Genomic DNA, 20,153 nt, shown 5'->3' with positions numbered 1-20,153 from the left:
CCCATGGCCGCCGCGCCCGAGCCGGGGCCGGAGCCGGGGCCGCCGCCAAGGGCCGCCTCGCCGCGGGGCGGCCCTGAGCCGGGCCGGGGGGGGGCGAGCCCGAGGGTGGCGAGGGGCGAAGATGCGGGAAAGAGGCGGCGGTGGGCCGCCTGGTGACTTTTTTTACAGCAGACCAGTCGCTGCTAGAAGCAGCTTGGCCGCTCTCCAGGAGCGAGGGCGGAGGTATGCGGTGAGCCCGGAGCGGTGCCGGGGGACGGTGCTGTACCGAGGCAGGCGGGCTGCTCGCCTCCGTCCGGGGAAGGAGATGTACCTCGTGTCTGAAACACTGCCAGCCTCTGCTGGGCAGCGCTCTTCAAACCCAGCAGTCATTTCTTCTAATAAATAATGAGCCACGCGGACATATATATATGTACACACAGACATCTCCAAATACAGGTATGTACATAGGAATACCCCAAAATTGCCCAACCCTTCACATTTCTTTATACACTCGAGTTGTTACTGTGTGACTGCTATGAAAGGAGGTCGTGGTGAGGTGGCCTCTTCTCCCAGTAGCAGCTATAGGACAAGAGGTAATAGCCTGACGTTGCACCGAGGAAGCTTCAGGTTGGATATTAGGAAACATTTCTTGAGAAATTTTGTCAGAAAGATCAGTGAGGCAGTGGCACAGGCTGCCCAGGGAGGCGGTGGAGTCACCAACCCTGAAGGTGCTCAAGAACCGTAAAGATGTGGTACTGAGGGACGCGGTCAGTGGGCACGGTGGGGCTGGGCTGACGGTTGGACTTGATGGACATCTTTTCCTACCTTAATGGTTCCGTGACTCTGTGATTCTATGACCCACTGAAACCACCAGCACTGGATTGCCTCATTGTGGCATCTGGCTGTCCTTTATGGCACTTCCAAGACCAATGGCCAAGGTGGAGTCAAGAAACACAATTGCTTGGACAAAATCTTGCTATCTGATCTCATTTTCAGGTTGCTCATTTCCTGAGCATGACAGTATAGAGGCTGGCTGTCCCAACCCATGTCAAGAAGTGTTGGTGGCAATGTGAGGGCAAGGAGGGCGTGGGTGATGGGGCATGGCAATGGCTGCCATGGAACCAATGTCATCACCTTCATTACTGGAGGGCCAGAGAGCGAGGAAGGAGCTCACTCGCAGGATAAGAGGAATAACAGGATCCTTTCTCTGTAAGAACCCAAACAGAGCCTGCAGAGTTCTATTTTCTCAGGCTTCTGTTCCCACCAGACTTCTCTAGGGCAGTTACAGACAGTACATTGAGGAAGCTGATCTTGTGACAATAAACACTGCACCATGTGTTTAAGTTTTGCCTTCTTTCCTGATGCTTGCTGGGTTTTCTATGAATCTTCAACAGAGACAGATGCATTCCTGTGGTATAGAAGCTCTAGAAAGCCATATCAATGACGAAAAGGATTAAAATTCAAAGTTGAAATATGTATCACGTCAGGGCAGTCTCTCCCTTTTGCTCGCTGGTGGTTTCTCCTGTGGCATGCCAAGGTGCAAGCCCACAGATTTTGGCATTTCTTTCATGGATTTGTTTGAAGAATGAATGTCACTGAGAAGGCAGTGTGAATCCAAACCAGCTTTCCTGGCTTCTGCTATATTCTAAAAAGAAAGAAAAACTATAAGGTGTGGTCTCTACACAGGGAGCAGAGAAGGCTGAATCTTTCCCATGGCAAACTGCCGTGACGGCATCACACCTCAGTGAGCAGGATTAGTTATTAATCTGCCTTTTAGCATTAACTGGCGCGCAGCAGAAGGGCTGTGTGCATTGCTCCCATCACAGTGCCTCTATCACACAACACTACTGCTGCCCTTACTTCCAAAGCCTTTTCCCAGCTGTTGCCTGCAGCTGCGTTTTCTGGCCCCAGACATCCTACAAAACGTAATGGTGATGACTCTTTGGGGTTGGTGTGGGGTCACATCCTGTGCCTCTGACCCTGTCCCAGTGTGACATGGAAGGAGCTTCAAGGCCAGGCTGGATGTGGCTCTGGGCAGCCTGGTCTAGTGGTTGGCAACCTTACACATAGCAAGGGGGTTGAAACTAAACGCTCTGTGAGGTCCTTTTCAACCCAGGCCATTCTATGATTATGTAATTATGTGATTCTATGATTCTATGATTCTGTGATCTGGGCTGGGGAGCACAGGACCAGCAATTTCTGCCCAAGAGTGGCTTTACTGCCCCAGGGAAAACAGCCATGAGATGGAGGCCAGTGAACCCCAGGGAGCCGTCCTGCACAGGATGGAGCCTGGGATGTGGTGGGGAAACCACGGGCAGAGGAGGGACTGAGGCTGCCCCTATGAAATTGGTGGAACTGGGCTTTGGCCCAGTGCTGGAGTTTGACTCATCCAATTTGCAAAAGAACTGCTGAGAACACATCTTTAAATCTAAAAGCCTGGTTTTTAAGAGTGTTCTTTCAACACATCTTGGATTTTACTGCACCCTAAGCATTGTCAGCAAAAGGGTTTTTTCTTTCTGCAACCCAGGTGTGAAGGGAAGGGCAGGGGAGCTGAAGACCTCTGTGGAGACACTGTGGGTGTATGAAAGCAACCAGCAGGAGATGAACCTTAGAGGTGAACCTCCCCTTCCCAACAGAAACCATGTTTTCTTTCTAGTCTTCTGAGCTTGTTTCTCCCCTTCAGTGTGGGCAAGGCTGAAGTCTATGAAGGCTGGCTGATTGTAGAAAGCCTAAAATCCCCAGTCTCAAGCAGGCTGTGGGATTTTAGCTAGCAAGGCTCTATGTCCCGTACTTCGGCAGGGCCAAATGCGCTGTTAGGTCTGCAGGGTCTGGACCTCAGGTCCCTCAGCTGGGTGACCACATCACTCTCAAGCTCTGTGCCCATACTTCAGCTCTGTATGAATACCTGCTGGAAGAAAAGATTTGGCAATACCTTTATTTATTTAACAGGCTTCCTAGAGAGGTGCTTAATGCTCCATGCCTGTTGAGGCTAATGCCCTCAATAATACGCTTTAACTTTTGATTAGCCCTGAAATGATCAGGAAGTTGGACTTGGTGATCTTTGAAGATACCTTCAAAGCTGTTCCATTCTACTCTACTTACTCTACTCTACTCTACTCTACCTTACCCTACCCTACCCTACCCTACCCTACCCTACCCTATCCTATACTACCTTTTGAGTATGCCTGGTTTCAGACCTTTGGTTACCAACCAGCTGCCTCCCTAGCCGTGATTCCTGGGTGGAACATGTGCTGCTGTCTCCTCCAGCAGCACCCATGGCACCGATTCACCTGTTGCAGTTGTGAGCAAGCCCTGCCTTAGCTGCACCTCATCCTAACACAACTAAAACATGTTGACATCTTGTGCAGTGGGACAAGCCGCAGCCTTGAACAAAGCTGGGTGGCACCAGACAGTATTGAGTGGGCCAGCAAGTGGTACCAGGCTTGGTTTCCCAAGGCAGAAGCTGTTACGCTTCTTGGACAGCATTTGATTTGTTTCTCCAGTTGCACAGAGAAAAAAATAGCCAAGGTTAATATTTTACCAGCAGGCAATAAAGCTGACCTGGAATTCAGACATCTACATGAGCTGACAGGGCTGTCACCTGGCAGCAGGGCTATGCTGGCTGTCCCTGTATGCCCCCGGCCCGCTGCAGGCTGCAGCCAGGGCAGTGTCCCACACATGAGCTGGTTAGAGGCATGCCCTGGAATAATGTCAGGGGCTCCAGTCCTGGAATAACTTGCTGAGAGGCCCTGGAATAACTTGCTGAGAGGCTGTAACGTGATCATGCCTCATCTCTTTGTGGTATGGACGAACTGTTTTGGTGCTAGAAAGCCTGTGTCTGCTAAGCAGACTCAGGGATTATAGGGGTTTGTAACAGATGCCAAAGCTGGCCCTGATAGAATGAGGTGGAGGAGCACCACTAAGTGGTGAGGCAGGGCAGGCGCTCCCAGGACTTTATCTGGGAAGGGCGGTGTGAATGGGATTGCTGGGAACATCAGCTGTGAACAAACCCCCCTTTCATCTATCTCAGCTTTAAAGTGCAAAATAATGTGCTTCTACCTGGGGGGAAGTGTTGGCATTTTTCTAGTTGAAAGAACCTGTACAACTTTTGGTATTTCACATTTGAAGAGACTAATAGTAGGGAAGATTTTAAAAGCATTTCCTTTCTAAAAGTCAACCCATACAGCATGTAGCTAATGTACAATATGCCTTTCAGCATGTAGCTAACTACATCAAGCTGTGCTGTTCTGGAACACAGGGCTGAGGTTTTGGAGCACAGGGATTTGCACTGCACTTACTCTTTTGCTGCTGGGAGGTTACAAAAGGGAAGGAGGAGAGGGAGGACCACTCCCCTGACTTCCCCAAAATATGGGTCAGAGATCCAAAGCTTAGACTGTAAACTCAGTGATCGCATCTTCTCTGAATGGCAGATCTGGATACAGAGTAGCTTGACTGGGAATGGAGATGGGAAAATCAGTAGTGCTGGCAAGGAATGTTTTCTCTTTTCCAGCTCATGAAGGGGCAGAGACTCCAGCAAAATGGATGAACCTCCCCATGGAAACATGCAGGTGTTCCAGATGCCCTGGAGGTGGCTTGCCTGGCCTTCAGCCACATCTTCAAAAAGCGTGAGGTCTCTATAGGCCACAGAATCACAGAATAATAAAATAATTCAGGTTGTATGGGACATCCATAGATCTCAGTCCAACCCTCTAAGCAGGGCCGTCTAGCACACAGCTGAGGGCCTCACACAGTGTTGAGTATCTCCAAGGATGGAGACTCTGGGGAACTTGCTCCAGCACTTAACCATTTTCTTAGTAAAACGATTTTTTTCCCATGCACACAGCCAGAATTTCTCTTGTTCCAGCTTGTGACCGTTGCCTTCTGTCCTGTTGCTGAGCATCTCTGAGTCACAGATGTCACAAATACAGCAGAGCATTGACAATAGCTTATATTTGGGCAATCAAATTCTATTTGGGGTTTATTTTAGTCAATGAACATGCAACTTGTCTGCATGGGGGAAGAAAGTAGCATCTGGCCCAGCTTCTGACCTGTGTAAACAATTGGAAAAAATGATGACATTTGCTTATTTACTTTTCCCACAGATAAATGAGCTCACAGCTTTCAGTAGGCTACTGAAAACCTAGTATTCTTTGCTCAGGATTATTCCAAACATTCGCATGTCCACCAGTTACTATTTGTAGTGTAGATGGAGCTAGACTAGCACCGAACAGCAAGAGGCTAAATTCCCATCAAACGTGAGGAAAAGTTCTTCACCCTGAGGGTGGTGAAGCACTGAGCAGGTTGCTCAAAGAGGCTGGGGCTCTCCATCCCGTCAGAACTTGCCTGGCCCAGGGCAAACTGCTCTGACTTGGCAGCAGGCCCTGCGGGCAGGTAACTGTGATGAGGCCCATCCCATCCAAATGTTTGGGTTTGCCAGGGTGTTGTGTCAGCTGGAGGAACACAGAGCTGTTGGTCCTGCTGGCAAAGACCATCCCAGTGGGAAAAGGAGAAAGGGGAAGAGGCTGGAATGGTCAGAATGCCCACCTGTGGCCTGGAGGTCAAGCCCCATGTAGCCTAGCCAAGGGGCTCAGAGACTTTGGGGGAGAGGCCACCAGGCCGCCCTGCCACTGCCATGGTTTGTGTGTAGCCCTCCAGTTTTGGTGAGGGTGAGAGACTGGAGCAGTAGAGAGGCAGCTAGGTTGTGTCAGAAAGCCTCTGGGTCATGCACAAGCCCTGGCCAGCCTTATTTACCACACAGATGGATCCTCTGAAGCTACATTTGTCTGCAAAGAAGGCTGAAGTCCAGTTCTCTGGGTGGCATTGCTGGCTGGGTCCCAACCAGTGACCAGCATCACACCAGGCCAATGGGATCACGGGCTGTAAATGCTTATCTGCCCATCATGCTGTCATTAATGGATGAAAACAAAGCAGCTTGGCAGAGTAAGTCACCCCTCGAGTAGTTGGCCCTGGATGTTCTGCTACTGAGCACACTGAATATGGTGAACCAAGGCTTGTTGCCTCTGCTTGTATGGAGATTTAAGCATCGAAGGGGTGGTGCACAGGAGGGAAATGTCTGTTCTGAAGCCAAAGGAAAGCTGATGGTAGGTATGTGTGTATGTATTCAGTCTTAGTGGATTTGACAGCTCTGTTTGTCTGAAGATGGAAAATCTGAGCAGAAGAATTGGGAAAGCAGAGTACTTTATGGGGGCAGGCCCCAGGGAGCAGAGATGCTCCACTTTGAGAAGTAATTTGAAACAGATCTATGGGATCTGTGATATTACTTATTCATTTCCTTTAATTTCACATGGTATTCTTCTGCTGTTAGTCTGCTTTTCTACAGGCCTGAGCTGTTCATTACCATCACACCAAGCATTACTGTAAATGACCAGCTGCACCCTTGACTGTACCTTCTGCGTACAATAAATACTGCCTGGACATCACCTCTGCAAAAATTTCCCGTTTTCTTCCCCTGGAGCTCTTGTCAGCTCCAGGATGATAGGAAATATCTGTATCAGTTCCCAGCAACACTTCAGTGGTGCTTGCTTGCAGACAAATTTGTATTTCCCAAAGATGGGAAGAAATTCCCAGAAGAAGAAGGTCAACAGCCTCGGGTACTTCTAGAGATCAGCACTCAAATGGAATCCACCAGTGATCAAAAGGAAGCATGGTTTAGTCCAAGAGATAAGCAAGGGTAGCCTTTGGAAAAGCAACATATTCTGGTGGGCTTGGCAATATACCTACAGTAACACCACCAGCTCAGCTTGTGCTTATTGAAATGAAGTATTACATGTTAGCTGGAATCAGCAACAAAAGATGGGTGATAGAAAATGTATCAGCTTTTAGCCCAAAATGCACCACATCATTTTTTTTTCCTCCGTCCCTATGTTCAGATAGCCATCTGAGCTGGGCTCATGTTGAATACATGAAGAGCATCCCTTTGTTATTTTTTCTCAGCTGTGTAGTGCTCAGAGACAGTTAGTTAAAGCAGATGACTTCATGTCACTGAGTCATGAGCAAGTCAAACTTTTGCCTACTGCCTGCTTCTTCTGAGGCATGTCGGGGCTTCTACAGGAGCACACTTACATAGGAATAATAGGTTGCTTAATAACAGGGATTTTGGTGCTGAGCTTTGTAAAATGTCCCTCACACAGATTGGGTGTTAAAGTTCTGGAGACACTGACACTGTTTATTACAAAACGAAGCTGTAAACACAAGATTTCCCTGTGAAAGCATTGTGTAACTATTAGTTAATTAAGCTTCCCCGCCTCTGTTCAGGTGGATGTGGTTACCTCTGCTCTGCAAAGGACAGAACAGAGCACAGCAGAGGGTTTGTTGGCTGTTATAAATTACTCCCATATCCTCAGGAGAACCAGTGCTGAACGTCCTGATAATGGGGGTAGGTTTTTGAAGTATTTAATTAGGAGGTTCTTTCTTATTTTAAAACCACAGCTAAAAAGGCCATGGAAGAGCCCCTTGGACACTTCCATTGGCTGACAACGTGTTGATGCACATTAGTGACTTGATAGCGAGTTCTTGCTTATTGGGGTCTGCTGGAGGATGTCCTTGGTGCTTCAGTGCAGGCATGGGCACAGTGAGTCTCTCCAACAGCATGCCATTGTGGGTTTGGCAGGATAGCTGCAAGGCTTTCAAAGCCTGAGTGCCTGGGTGGTGTTGCTGATGGCATCCACGATGTGTCTTCTGGTAGAGGAATGAACAGAGCTACTAACCACTGACCCTTGCAAACCTGCCAGAGGTAAAAAATAAAATAAAATAGGAAAGAAAAAAGGCAGCAGAGCAGGGCCACACTATTTCTAGCATCTCAGAGCTCTGATCAAGAGATGGACAGGTGAGGAATTCATTGCACTGGGGCAGGCTGTGGTATCTTGCAGGTCTGTGTGGTCTGCCTGCTGTGGAGCGGGGTGTGGGGCTGCACGCCAGCATGCCCATTAGTGTGCTAACTGTTGCCGTTTAATCTCCAGCATCTTGTTTGACGCCTTGGTGTCATAATGATGGCAATAATAAATGGTGTGCTACAAAGCTGTGTGCGTGGACTCGCTTTGTGCTGACGGTGGTGCTTTGCTCCCGGCACAGCTTGGTGCCAGCCTGCTTCCAGCTGAGTCAGTTGGAGCAGGCAAAGCCCCGACTCAACAGCTGGCACCGTTTCAGGGGCCATTGTGCTGGGTGCAGCAGAGCTCAACGCGCCCTTCTGCTCTGAGGGTCCCCAGGGGGCAGTTATCTCAGAGGTGTGCGTCTCAGTCTCCTGGGACGGCACGTTTTGGGGCTTTTGCAGAATTATTGAAGCAGCACAGAGACTGCTTGAAGGTTGTGACCTGCGCCATCTGCTGCTTCTGAGACAGAGAAGTCCTCAGTTAGGACTGCAGGGTCACACCGGGAGCAGGGCACGTTCCTGCAGTGCTTTGCATTCCTCTGCAGGGGGTTACTCACACGTCCTGTAACCCATTAACGTCAACCCATCGAGTGTTGTGCCGAGGTTACCTCGATCTGATAGCCCGCAGGAATGTTGTAATGACTTCTAGAGTGTGTTGCTGATACAGGTGTAGCCTGAAATTGTCCTTTTCAAACATCGGGGGAACAAAGCTCTTACAGTAAGGGCACTGAGGCACTGGCACAGGTTGCCCAGAGAGGTGTTGGATGCCCCATCCCTCGGGACACCTGAGCTGAGGCTAGATGGGGCTCTGAGCACCTGCTGGATCTGTGGATGTCCCTGTTCATTGCAGGGGAGTTGGAGCAGGTAGCCTTCAAGCATCCCTTCCAACTGAAACGGTTCTCTGATTCTGTGACTTTTAACACCTATCATCGGGAGGGACACGAGCACTTCTCAGTGCTTTGATTTGTTACTTAACTTTCTTCAGCTTTTTTGCAGCGTCCAGATTTCTATATGAATTTCATACACGAGTTTCATAATCTTTATTTTAATCATGCTAGAAATGTCATGCACTGTGCTACAAACACAGGCTGGTAGTGAGAGGCATCCCGCTGAGATTTCTATTGCGCTCCCAGCAAGCAGAATAAAAGGCTCTTCCCAGCACAGTGCGTAACCACAGCAGCCAAGGTCTGCTGGGGAAAGAAGGATAAGGTTTTTTTCTTCCTTTTTCTTATTTTTTTTTTTTTTTTAAAGTTTGCTTTTACACCACTTCCAGAAGAACTTCCTATAAGGAGGTTATTTAAGTTTCAAATGACACTTTTCTTGAGAGGGCTGCAAGTGGGAGACTCTTTGCCCTTCCCTTGGTGAACAAAACACAGCTGGTAAAATGCTGAACTGTGACCAGGGAGCTTTCCTGGATCAGAAAGCTGTTTGTCTGAGCTCACTGCTTAAAGGTCTTTAGGTCCAAAAAACTCCAAACCCACCCCAGAGCCCAACCTCATCATATTTTTGCTCTCTAAACTCCAATCATCAGTCTTTTTTCTTCGCAGTGCTAAATGTAAATCAACCATGACAGGTTGTACAATGTTACAGCAGCTTGAACAGGTGTGAACAGTGAGAAGAATCTAGCTAAAAGCATGCTCCTAAAACATCACTGCTGGAGGCACATGGAAAGGAAATAAGTGAAAGAACAACAAAACGTTTGTCCAGTTTGGTGAGAGGAGTCACTGCTGTCTATCACACCAGTAAAAGCTGATATTTATGAGTATCTCTCAAACAATGAGCACTAAACACTTTACCTTTAGGAGTCAGGAATTGATGCCATGGGCCTGTTTGGATTGCTCAAAGGCTGTGAGGTCTCCTGCTTGGAGATCTTCAGAAACCACCTGGACAATGTGCTGGGCACCCAGGTCTGGGTGTTCCTGCTGGAGCAGGGGTGAGTGCCAGGAAAACCAGTATTTATTACTCAGAGGAGTACCCAGGCTGGATGCAACCTGGCATAGGAATTGCAGCAAAAGGGATGGCTTCTTCTGGGGGTGTTGGCTGCAGCCACCTGGTTTTAGGGCTGAGGAAGGCTGTACCTGCTCACCGCCTCTCGGTGCTGCAGCTGCAGGGTTATGTCCCTGGTGATGATGTAGCCCATCCTTCTTGAAGACCATGAGTAGGCAATGGCCAAGTCATGTGGTTCTTGTTCAGATAAAAACATCTCCATGAAACCAGAGGGGGGTCCAGCATTTGCAGGTGTGTGATGTCCTTTGAACAGAATTACAAAATCATTAAAGTGGAAAAGATCTCTAAGATCATCTCGTGCAACCACCAACCCATCCCCACCATGCCCACTGACCACATCCCTCAGTTCCACATCTCCAGTTCTTGAACACCTCCAGGGACGGTGACTCCACCACCTCCCTGGGCAGCCTGTGCCACTGCCTCACCAGTCTTTCTGAGAAGAAGTGTTTCCTAATATCCAGCCTGAATAGAATCATAGAATCATTAAGGTTGGAAATGAACACTAAGATTATCTAGTCCAACTCTGTGAAGTCCTTCTGGGTTTATGGCATCCCAGGTACCGCAGTGCAGGGAGAAAAGGACAGGGCCAGAACTACTTAATAGAGGTTTCTTTGCCACAACATGGGGTTATTTTCTCCGTTGGTTTGGGGCTCTTCTATAACGGGAGGTCTTTCAAAGTGCTCCAGATGTGCTCCCACTTCTTCCCAGCTGAACACATTTTCGGGCTGTGGAGGGGCGTTTTGTGTAAGCGGTGGACAGAACAGAAGCTGGGAGTTACCAGCAGGACATTCACCCTCAGATTGCTCATTTGCTTCCCAGCTCGGAGCCGTTCGGAGGCCGCGGGCTCCCTCTCCCGTCCCCGCCGGGTTACGGCCGCCGGGGGGCGGATGGCGGTCACACAGCGCTGGGCTGTATCTTGCAGTAGTGCGGCTCGTAGTTGTTCTGCAGACACAACAGGCTGGATTATGGGGCCAAAAGCTGATGCTGCAGCAGCAGTTGATGAGGTGCACCAGAGCTGTGCTGTGCCGCAGCTCTGCTTAGCGTGAGCAACCTTTGGTGCTCGGGAAGGAGGGAGCTGGAGTTGCCTTCCGGCACACACAGCTTCATGTGAGTAAATGCAGAGGAATGTAACCCAAAGGAACGTTCAGTATTCGTTTGCAGTGATTGACGGGCTCGGTGAGTGGAGACGGCCAGTAATTTTCCACCTGTGCCAAGAGGGAATTGAGATGCACGCTTGCTCTAGTTAGGCCATATCTCCTATGTCGGTTCTGCTTAAGAAGCTGACGGTAGAAGTGGTATGGAGGAGTGATGTTCTTTAAGTGCCTGGTCTCGCTGCCCCAGCTGCCATGCACACAGGGATGCTGAGGAAGGCACCCAGATCAACGTTGCTGTCGTGAACTGCTTTGACGATGAGCGGGGGAGTGGAATTGGAGGCATTACCTCCAGGTACCGCCTGCCTGGCAACCAGGCTGGTAAGGACAGTGTTCTCACTTCCCCAGATTGATGGACCATGGTGACAAATGCCACGCTCAGCCTGGGGCAGTCTGCCATACAGTCGGTCTGGGCTGCTGCTGTGGGGCTGCTGGGCAAATGCCTGCGGTGTTCCATATTTTTTTACCCTCAGTAAGTCTGCAGATGACACCAAGCTGGAAAGAAACGTCCATCTGCCTGGGGATAGGAAGGGCCTACAGAGGGATCTGCACAGGCTGGATCACTGGGCTGAGGCCAGCGGGATGAAGACCAACAAGACCAGGTGCCGAGTCCTGTGCTTTGGCCACAACAACCCCAGGTCGTGCTGCAGGCTTGGGGCAGAGCGGCTGGAAAGCTGCATGGAGAAAAAGGATTCCCCTCCCCACAGCCCTGGACGGGGCAAACGCCGCAGTTCCGGCCATGGCCGGCCGTAGGGGCGGGGCGCGGTGCAGACCCAGGGGCGGGGCCTCCTCAGTTTCCCGCGTTTTTGCTCCCCAAGACGGCCCAAGGGCCGGGCGGTTCCTTCCTCCCGCCTTCGCCGCTACAGTGGAAGGCGGGGTCCCGGCCGGCATTCCAGCCAATACGCGTTGGAGCTGGGCGGCCGCGGGCTCGGCGTGCGTTGTGATTGGCAGCCGAGTGTTCTGGCGCCAACTTCGAAGAGGATATAAAGAAGCGCGCGGCCGACCCGCGCCTACTCTCTTCCCGCGCTGCCGCCATGTTGTCTACTCGCGTCCCGCTCGCCGCCCTCCAGGAGCAGCCCCGGCTGTCCCCCCTGAAGAACTTAGCGCTGAGCGACAAGGAGAACACGGTGAGCGCCCTCCCTTTCTCCCTTCTTCCTTTTCTCCTGCCGCTCGCCCGGTATGACGGAGATCTCACCGCTCCCGCGCCTCTCTCCTACCAGCCGCCCGCGCTCAACAGCAGCCGCGTCCTGGCGAGCAAGACAGCGCGCAAGATCTTCCGGGAGAGCGAAGGGAAGCCGGTGAGTGCTCGCGGCTCGGCGCTCCCCTTTGCCGCCACCCCGCTCCCCCCGCCGCCACCTTCCCCTGAGAACCGCTTTTCCCCCGCGCTGTGCCCGCTCCCTCGCCGCCTCCCCGCGGCGCGGTGCCGTCCCGAGCCGCTCTGTGCTCCCCGCAGGTGGCGCTGGGCGCGGAGCAAGAGGAGGAACCGCTGCTGCGGGAGAACCCCCGGCGGTTCGTCATTTTCCCCATCCAGTACCATGACATCTGGCGGATGTACAAGAAGGCCGAGGCTTCCTTCTGGACGGCGGAGGAGGTGAGGTGTCGCGGTTCCGGTGCATCTCCGCCGGCTCTTCCACGGCTCTTGCGTCGCCCCCCTCGGCTGTGCCTCAGTGCGGGGCGGCCCTGGGCCCAGGCACACATCTCAGCGGCCCTTATTCGTGTGTAGGTGGATCTGTCCAAAGATCTGCAGCACTGGGAGTCCCTGAAGCCCGAGGAGAAGTACTTCATCTCTCATGTCCTTGCCTTCTTTGCTGCCAGCGATGGCATCGTAAATGAGAACTTGGTGAGTGTGTGGAAAGAGCCTGATGGGAGCATCACTGCCCTTAGTAATGTGTTCAGCTTGCCTGGAGAGGTGGTAGATGCCTGTCCTTGGAGACACCCAAGGTCAGGCTGGATGGGGCTCTGTGCATTTGATGGAGCTGTAGGTGTCCCTGCTCATTGCTGGGAGATAGCTTTTAAGGGTCCCTTCCCTTAAAAGGTCCCTGGGCTCTGGAATGGACTGCCCAGGGAAGTGGTGGAATTGCAGTCCCTGGCAGTGTTCAGAGGTGTCTGGATGAGGAGCTACAAAATAGGGTGTAATGCTTGTGATAGCAATGGTAGTGGGAGGACAGTTAGATTAGATGATCTTGCAGGTACTTTCCAATCTTGTGATTCTATGATTCCAGTGCAAGTGATTCTATGGGTCTGTGACTTGTAACTGTGAGGGACTACTACTGCTCTTTATGTTGAAGCCCACGCACCTAGAGTTAATCTACAGAGTTCTGTGGGCTGAGCAGTGGTGGTTGCAGGCAGCATCAATGCCTCTAACCTGCAGCTTGGTTAGAAACATGTTCACAAATGCTTATTTGTTTCCTCTAGGTGGAGCGGTTCAGTCAAGAAGTGCAAATCACAGAAGCACGTTGTTTCTATGGCTTCCAGATTGCCATGGAAAATATACATTCAGAAATGTACAGTCTTCTCATTGACACGTACATTAAAGATTCTAGAGAGAGGTTGGTATTGCCTTGTAATGAGAGGTTTGAAGCTCTTAATTGTTGAGATGTGTTGCCTATAAGTTACTGCGAAGTGGAAACTGATTTTTGGGTTTAAACAAGGCATAAAATACTGCTAAAAGGGTGCTTAGGTGCAACTTTAGTCAAAAATATCTGCTCTTATGTGCGAAACGTCACTCAAGTGAAGTGCAACTGCAGCCACTTAACACTGGAACTAAGGAATGTAACTATAAAAGACAAAAGACAAGATTGTGTATAAAACTACAGTAAGCCCTCATGGTGGGTCCACTGAACCTAACAGGTGGCTTTGTAGGACTGTTTCTGAGTCTTAGCACTTTGGTCACTGGAGACTGGAAGCTGATTAGTTTGTAGTTGAGAAAGCCTTGTTCAAGTATCATACTTTGTAAAACAGTATTCTCCTGGATGTTGTCATAGGAATTCATGTGAACTGGTGTTGGCCTGACAGGGAAAGTGTTGTAAACAGAGTAGATGGACATAAATGGAGCTCAATTGGTGCGAAATAAAACGGAAAGATGCTTAAGGGGGTTGGACTCGATGATCTCTGGAGGTCCCTTCCAACCCCTACAATTCTGTGATTCTGTGATTAAGTATTGGGGTGAGGCTGCAGACCACTTGTAAGAGAACAAGACCATCTATGGCTATGAATGTTGAATTTGTTGTACTCGTGTCTCATACTGATGAGTTTTCTGCTTTTCAGGGAATTCCTTTTTAATGCTATTGAAACATTACCATGTGTTAAGAAGAAGGCTGACTGGGCCATACGCTGGATTGGGGACAAGAAAGCAACATATGGTGAGTACATCTATTGGAAGCAAAGTGAAATTCCTCCCCTAGCAGAAGAGGAACCACTATTTCTCTAGACTTCACAGGATTGTTTTTGCCACAAGATGGATGAATAAATGCTCTTCAGTGTAATTATGGAGATAAAGATGATTTTAATCTTGCAAATGGGTTTGAATGTTTGTAAAACTGTTGGTGTTGGTGTTCTGAATGATGATAATGTATGTGGCAGTCACCATTCCTTTGGCTGCCTGCTGCTGAGCAAACTGCTGAAGTGACCAGAACAGTGTTGGCCATTCTCTACCAGGGGACTCTTGACAGTCGTAGGCTGTGGCTCCTCTCTCCTGGTGATTCTTGATGCCTCATTTCAAAGGTGGGATCACAGAGGTTGTTATTTTATTAGTAATAAAGCATCCCTTGTGGCCAGTGTCGCTCTTAATGGAGGGATGAACAGATAGTGACTTCAATTTGCTGCTGAAGTGACTACTTTGTGCAGCCTTTAGAAAAAGGTTCACCTGGGAGAAGGATTTTTGGCTTCAGCTACTCTATTTTTGCTATTTATGATGTTTTAAAGCTTTACTTAGTAACTGGAAACCTTTACTATAATTTTCAGGATGAGCTGTAGCATACTTCAATATAAACTTCTTCATTCCTCTTTGGAGGACTGCTTGCTGCTCTTATCACAACTTCTGAGTATTAATCATGGTAAATTCTTATGATTGATATCAATCTGTCTTCTCTTAACAGGAGAACGTGTAGTAGCATTTGCAGCAGTGGAAGGAATCTTCTTTTCTGGCTCTTTTGCATCAATTTTTTGGCTGAAGAAAAGAGGCTTAATGCCTGGACTCACTTTTTCTAATGAGCTCATCAGTAGAGATGAGGTAAGAATCAAGTTCCAGCAGTTAAGATGGTAATGTGCCACATAGCTTGTTAGAGCCTCTATTTTACAGCAGGAATACATTTAGAAATGGGCGGTCTGTGAAGCTCACTAAAAAGGTGTAAATATGTGGCACTGTGGGTGGATCTTACAGCAGCGAATGAATGCAAGCACCATTTCACAACTAAAGTAGCGTCAAGTTTCTCACCGGCTCTTGCTCTCAGTGTACCTTGCTGTGGGAACACGTGCAGTTGGTATGGCCTGAATTCACGTGTGCATCTTTCTGGTTAGGCAGAAAGTTTTGTGTAGATAGCAGCTCTGTAGCAAGTACCAAGATGGTGCTTAGACTTCAAGCTCTATGTTCTGTGCCACTGAGCGGAGCGGTTCTTTTAAATCAGTATTCCTGAAAGACCTTTCTGATACTTCCTTCAAGGGTTTGCACTGTGATTTTGCCTGTCTCATGTTCAAGCACTTGATACGCAAACCGTCGGAGGAAAGAGTAAAGGAAATCATCATGAATGCAGTTCTCATAGAACAGGTAATTGTCTGCTCCTTGTTTGGGAACTTGATCACAATTAAGTGCAAAGCTATGGAGCTGTTGGGTATAACATTACCCCAGACAGCTCAGAATGAATGCCGGCTTCTGTACGTGATGTGCTTCTATTATCTGCAGGAATTCTTGACGGAGGCACTGCCTGTTAAGTTGATTGGCATGAACTGCACTTTAATGAAACAATACATAGAGTTCGTAGCAGACCGGCTGATGTTGGAACTGGGATTTAGAAAGGTAAGGCTAATACACAGAATCTGTCATGGGGGGAAAAGATCATATTAAGTTTAATTTCTTCCAGAAACCCAAAGCCTAAAATGGCAGCAGCATTATTGATATAAACTCAGTTAGTAGTCCCACAGTTAAAAACTGTTTGGACAGCCACAGGAAAAAAAAAAAATCAAAGGATGCTGATGAAAACCATGTAAGAGTTGCTGTGCTTCTCTACCAAATAAGCTGTGGTTTAAAGACAGACATGAACATAGTAGAAAAGGCTTGGGATCTAAACTGGTTTACTTAGCTAATAAGCCCACTAATAGCATCACTGCACACCTCTTCTTTACCACTTTTAATGTCTTCATAGTGACTATAGAATTGCCTTTGCATTTCAGATATACAAGGTGGAGAATCCTTTTGATTTCATGGAAAACATCTCTCTGGAAGGCAAGACCAATTTCTTTGAGAAGCGAGTAGGTGAATATCAGAGGATGGGAGTCATGTCAAAGCCCACAGACAACTCTTTCACCCTGGATGCAGAATTTTAAAAGGACTGAGACATGAGTTAGTGTGTATACTCCCCTCTTTGTAAGGAAACGTCAGGCATATTGAGTCAGCGTGCCTTGTTTTTTGTGTTAAAATCCCACTCTTGAGCAGTGTGGTGATATTGGTACTTCTAAGGAGGCTAGTGTAGCTCTGACAGCAAGATTCCTTTTAGGTTTTGCCAAAGGCGTTAATTAGAATGCTTGGGTGAAACATGTTACTCTTATGAAATGTGGGCATCGTCCTTCTGCTAGATGGGGGGTAATGGGCAACTTACCACTGGCTTCTCTAACTGCATAAAGAAGCAGTTGAGAATTTCTGGTCTTAAACTCACTGAATACCCTGGAGGCAACAGCATGACATCACTGCTTTCTTAGCAGGTTCTAAGTTTACTTTTTAACTATTATTTTAATAGTTTGTACATAAATCAGGCACTTTATTTTTCAAAATAAAGAATTGTCTTGAAATACTCTAATGGGTAAAATGCAAGTCTTGAGAATTTTGGAGCCTTAAATGTTGTGACTTGTGCTTCTCTTGGTATGTAAGATAAATGAATGGTGCTACAAAACAGTGATATTTAAGTCTGTTGAGCGTAAAGGAACTTGGCGTGGCAGATGAGCAAATGGATCAGTTGATACTCTGTGTATTGAAAAATAACATGCCACTGGCTTGTGGGCTTATTTGCTTTTTTTGATGTCTGGGAACATTATTTAGTAATAAAGAGCTGGTTGGATTTGAAGCTGATCTGGCTTCAGTACTCCAATGGGCAAAGCTGCGTGTTGATTTCCTTATGCATTGTGGACTCCTGAGGAAATGCAAGTTCTGCAGGAAAGAACTCCTACCGTCTGGTTGGCAGATGTTGAATTAAATGATTGTGCCTAACTAGAAGTCTACAACTGTAAGTAGGTGGTGGTTCAGGGTAAAGCCAGTGAATTGGCTGGGGCAACATCCTCTGGTTATGGATCTTATTGTTCGGTTGGTTTTAATGTTTAGTATTGAAAGAAGAGAACACAGAATGCTACTCAATGACAAGAAGTATGCTTAATACAGCTATGGTAATGGCGTGTGGAATGTGGAGGAATTTCCTACGATGTCAGCTTGCGTTGTTGTGAATGAGTTGCAGTGTAACCACATTAATTCCTGCTGAAACTGAAAGTAACTGAAGTACAGACTTCCATGATAGGACACCTCAGTAACAAGGTCTGCCCTGCAGGCGTGCCTTCTGACGCCTTTTTGGTTGGTACTTTACAGAACTTACTGCATTTCTATAATCTGAAAAAGTGAGTTGGTGTCTTCCTGCCAAAGCGTTCCCTCTTTGAAGTTAGATATAACGTACACATTGTTTCTTTGAGAGATGCTGTCTTGGCAGAGAATGATCCAATCTGCTGGTCTTTGCTCTTTCCCTTGAGCTCACTGAGGCTGATGGTGTGTGACTGCTCTTCCCCTGAGCCTGAAGCTATCAGGACACGTGTTTCTAAGGCTATATTAGGGAACAAAATGAAATTATTTTTAAAACCCAGCCCCAAAGCCTGGCAAGCAAGGCAGAAGATAGAAGACTTGTAACAGATGGCTCTAAAATGCCCTTGTAGCACTGATGTTGGTAACAGGTCAGTGATTACCACAGGCTGAGAACATATTGGTAACTCAGGTAGGGGCATGTTACATCGACTGGCCAGGCACACCATTTTGAAGCACTGAAACTCAACGCTTGTTTTTAAAGTTATTAAGCAGCTTTCCTGCTAAATACCAGCGTATTTCTTCAGCAAATTGGATTTTGTGCTCTATCGTTTCTCGTCTCAGTTTAAGCTTTGATCAAATTGATTTAAAGCATCAGAACTCATGGCGTTATTTGGAGCGTGAGACTAGCAGGAGGTGAATATGAAATGTTTAGCTGTGTCATAGTTATCTTTTCCTAATTGATTCTTATGTACTTAGAGGATCACTAGATGGAAATGATTGGAATGGAAGGCTTTAATTTGTTATCCCTAATTCAGGAGATAGTATGTTGAAAATTCAGTTCTACTTCCTATTAGGGCAATTTGAAATGGATGTGTGGCCAAGCAAGATTCCTGTAATGGCAGACAGAAGGAAAGTCTTTTAGCTAAGTGTGCTTATAGGGTAACAGATACCATAGACATAGAATCATGGATGTGTTAGAGATGGATTAGATAAGAATTAGAAGTGATTCAATGAGAGAACAAGGCTTGCTGTGGCTGGTATTAATCTTTTTCTGGTGTCGCTGGTATGTAAATGCCTGCTTAGTTTTGGTTATGAACTCACCGTAATGCAAATAGCTTCTTGCTATGTAGCCTGGGGAAAAGCTATGCATACAATATTCTTTATTTTTATGCTTTATGCTCTGTCCTGTGAGGGTGGTGGAGCTGGAACAGGCTGCCCAGAAAGGTTGTGGATGCCCCAACCCTAGAGGTGTTCAAGGCCAGGTGGGGCCCTGGGCAGCCTGGTCTGGTATTAAATGGGGAGGTTGGTGGCCCTGCCTGTGGCAGGGGGGCTGGAGATTCATGATCCTTGAGGTCCCTTCCAACCCTGGCCATTCTGTGATACAATCCTGCCTTTATTTCCCAGTTTTCACAAGGAGAATTGCACGTCTTAAGTCTTGGTTAGTTGTACATAGATCATGTCCAAGTCTTGATAAAGTACTTAGTTACTGGAAAATGCTTACTTCCTAATTCAATGGAGGTGTCATTTGTTTGACACTTGTTCCTCTTAAACACTGAGGAGAGAATGAAATCTGACAGTTTAAAAAAAAAAAAAAAAAAAAAAAAAAGACGAATAGACAAGAAATAAAGGAAAAACAGACTCTTTGAAATACATACAGGAGCTGAGTTTGAAGAACTGGTAGATATTTGAAGCGAACTGGTGAAAGTACTGATTTCTTTACACATGTCTGAATGAGAACAGCTGTCTGCTGGGGGTTCTGGCACAGTAATTGCTGCGAGTGGAAGGTGATTAGGATAGTAGAGGAAAAATACTGAGGGGTAAGTGAAAGCAGTTGTGCCTGCAATGCTCTGCCTGTCAGTTAATTTATGCAGAACTGATCCCTAACTATTCCCCCACGTGTTTTACTGTTGTTAATTTTAACAGCTTTTAATAGCACCAGACAAAATGGAAGAACAGTGACTGAGCATTTCTTTTGTAAAATTTATTTCCAACTGTGACTGTAATGGGAAAAACAAAAACAACAAACAAACAAAAAAGGCTTCAGGTAAGAAAGCTCCCAGGTAAGAAAGCTCTTTAACTGGTGCGTTTTTTTTTCCTTTGAATTACATGTCAGACATAAAATCTTAAGCAACATGGAGGAGTAAGGGCAGCAGCCACTTGTGTCTTGTGCTCAGGAAGCAACTGCAACATTAGAATGTAATGACAAAGAAAATCCCCAGATTTCTCAAATTTCCTGGAGTGATTACAGCAATTTGTGCCCAGAAGAGGTCAGAGAAGAGTTTCTGCTGCTCATGCCTGCAGCAGGGCACAGCCAGCCTGCAGATCTGAAGGAATATTCACAATCTGGTGCAATACCCAAAGGGTAACCTCTTCCTCTACACCAGTGAGAAGTCAAACTTTGCCCGGCGGAAAG

At 47.6% G+C, this 20,153-nt stretch overlaps 1 protein-coding gene across 1 annotated transcript; it reads left to right on the top strand.

The window, feature by feature from the left end:
- The first annotated feature begins 12,055 nt into the window (after positions 1 to 12,055).
- RRM2 (ribonucleotide reductase regulatory subunit M2) lies at positions 12,056 to 17,300 on the top strand. Its single transcript, XM_042818478.1, has 10 exons — positions 12,056 to 12,152; positions 12,246 to 12,323; positions 12,479 to 12,616; positions 12,749 to 12,865; positions 13,441 to 13,574; positions 14,293 to 14,387; positions 15,123 to 15,256; positions 15,686 to 15,790; positions 15,926 to 16,039; positions 16,414 to 17,300. Exons 1-10 carry the CDS (start codon positions 12,060 to 12,062, stop codon positions 16,564 to 16,566), a joined length of 1,161 nt encoding a protein of 386 aa, XP_042674412.1. The 5' UTR covers positions 12,056 to 12,059; the 3' UTR covers positions 16,567 to 17,300.
- Positions 17,301 to 20,153: the final 2,853 nt, after the last annotated feature.

Source organism: Centrocercus urophasianus, unplaced genomic scaffold (assembly GCF_019232065.1).
Source record: "Centrocercus urophasianus isolate 14NV4802_14NV808 unplaced genomic scaffold, USGS_Curo_1.0 seq_10, whole genome shotgun sequence".
NCBI lineage: Eukaryota > Metazoa > Chordata > Aves > Galliformes > Phasianidae > Centrocercus > Centrocercus urophasianus.
This window is presented reverse-complemented; position numbering and strand designations above follow the sequence as displayed.

What these genes read in the sequence shown, in the direction of transcription:
- RRM2 (XM_042818478.1), top strand. Translation starts at nt 12,060, where the DNA reads ATGTTGTCTACTCGCGTCCCGCTCGCCGCCCTCCAGGAGCAGCCCCGG. An exon ending in TGAGCGACAAGGAGAACACG is followed by an intron (nt 12,153 to 12,245) that starts GTGAGCGCCCTC and finishes CTCTCCTACCAG; the next exon opens with CCGCCCGCGCTCAACAGCAG. An exon ending in ATTAAAGATTCTAGAGAGAG is followed by an intron (nt 13,575 to 14,292) that starts GTTGGTATTGCC and finishes TCTGCTTTTCAG; the next exon opens with GGAATTCCTTTTTAATGCTA.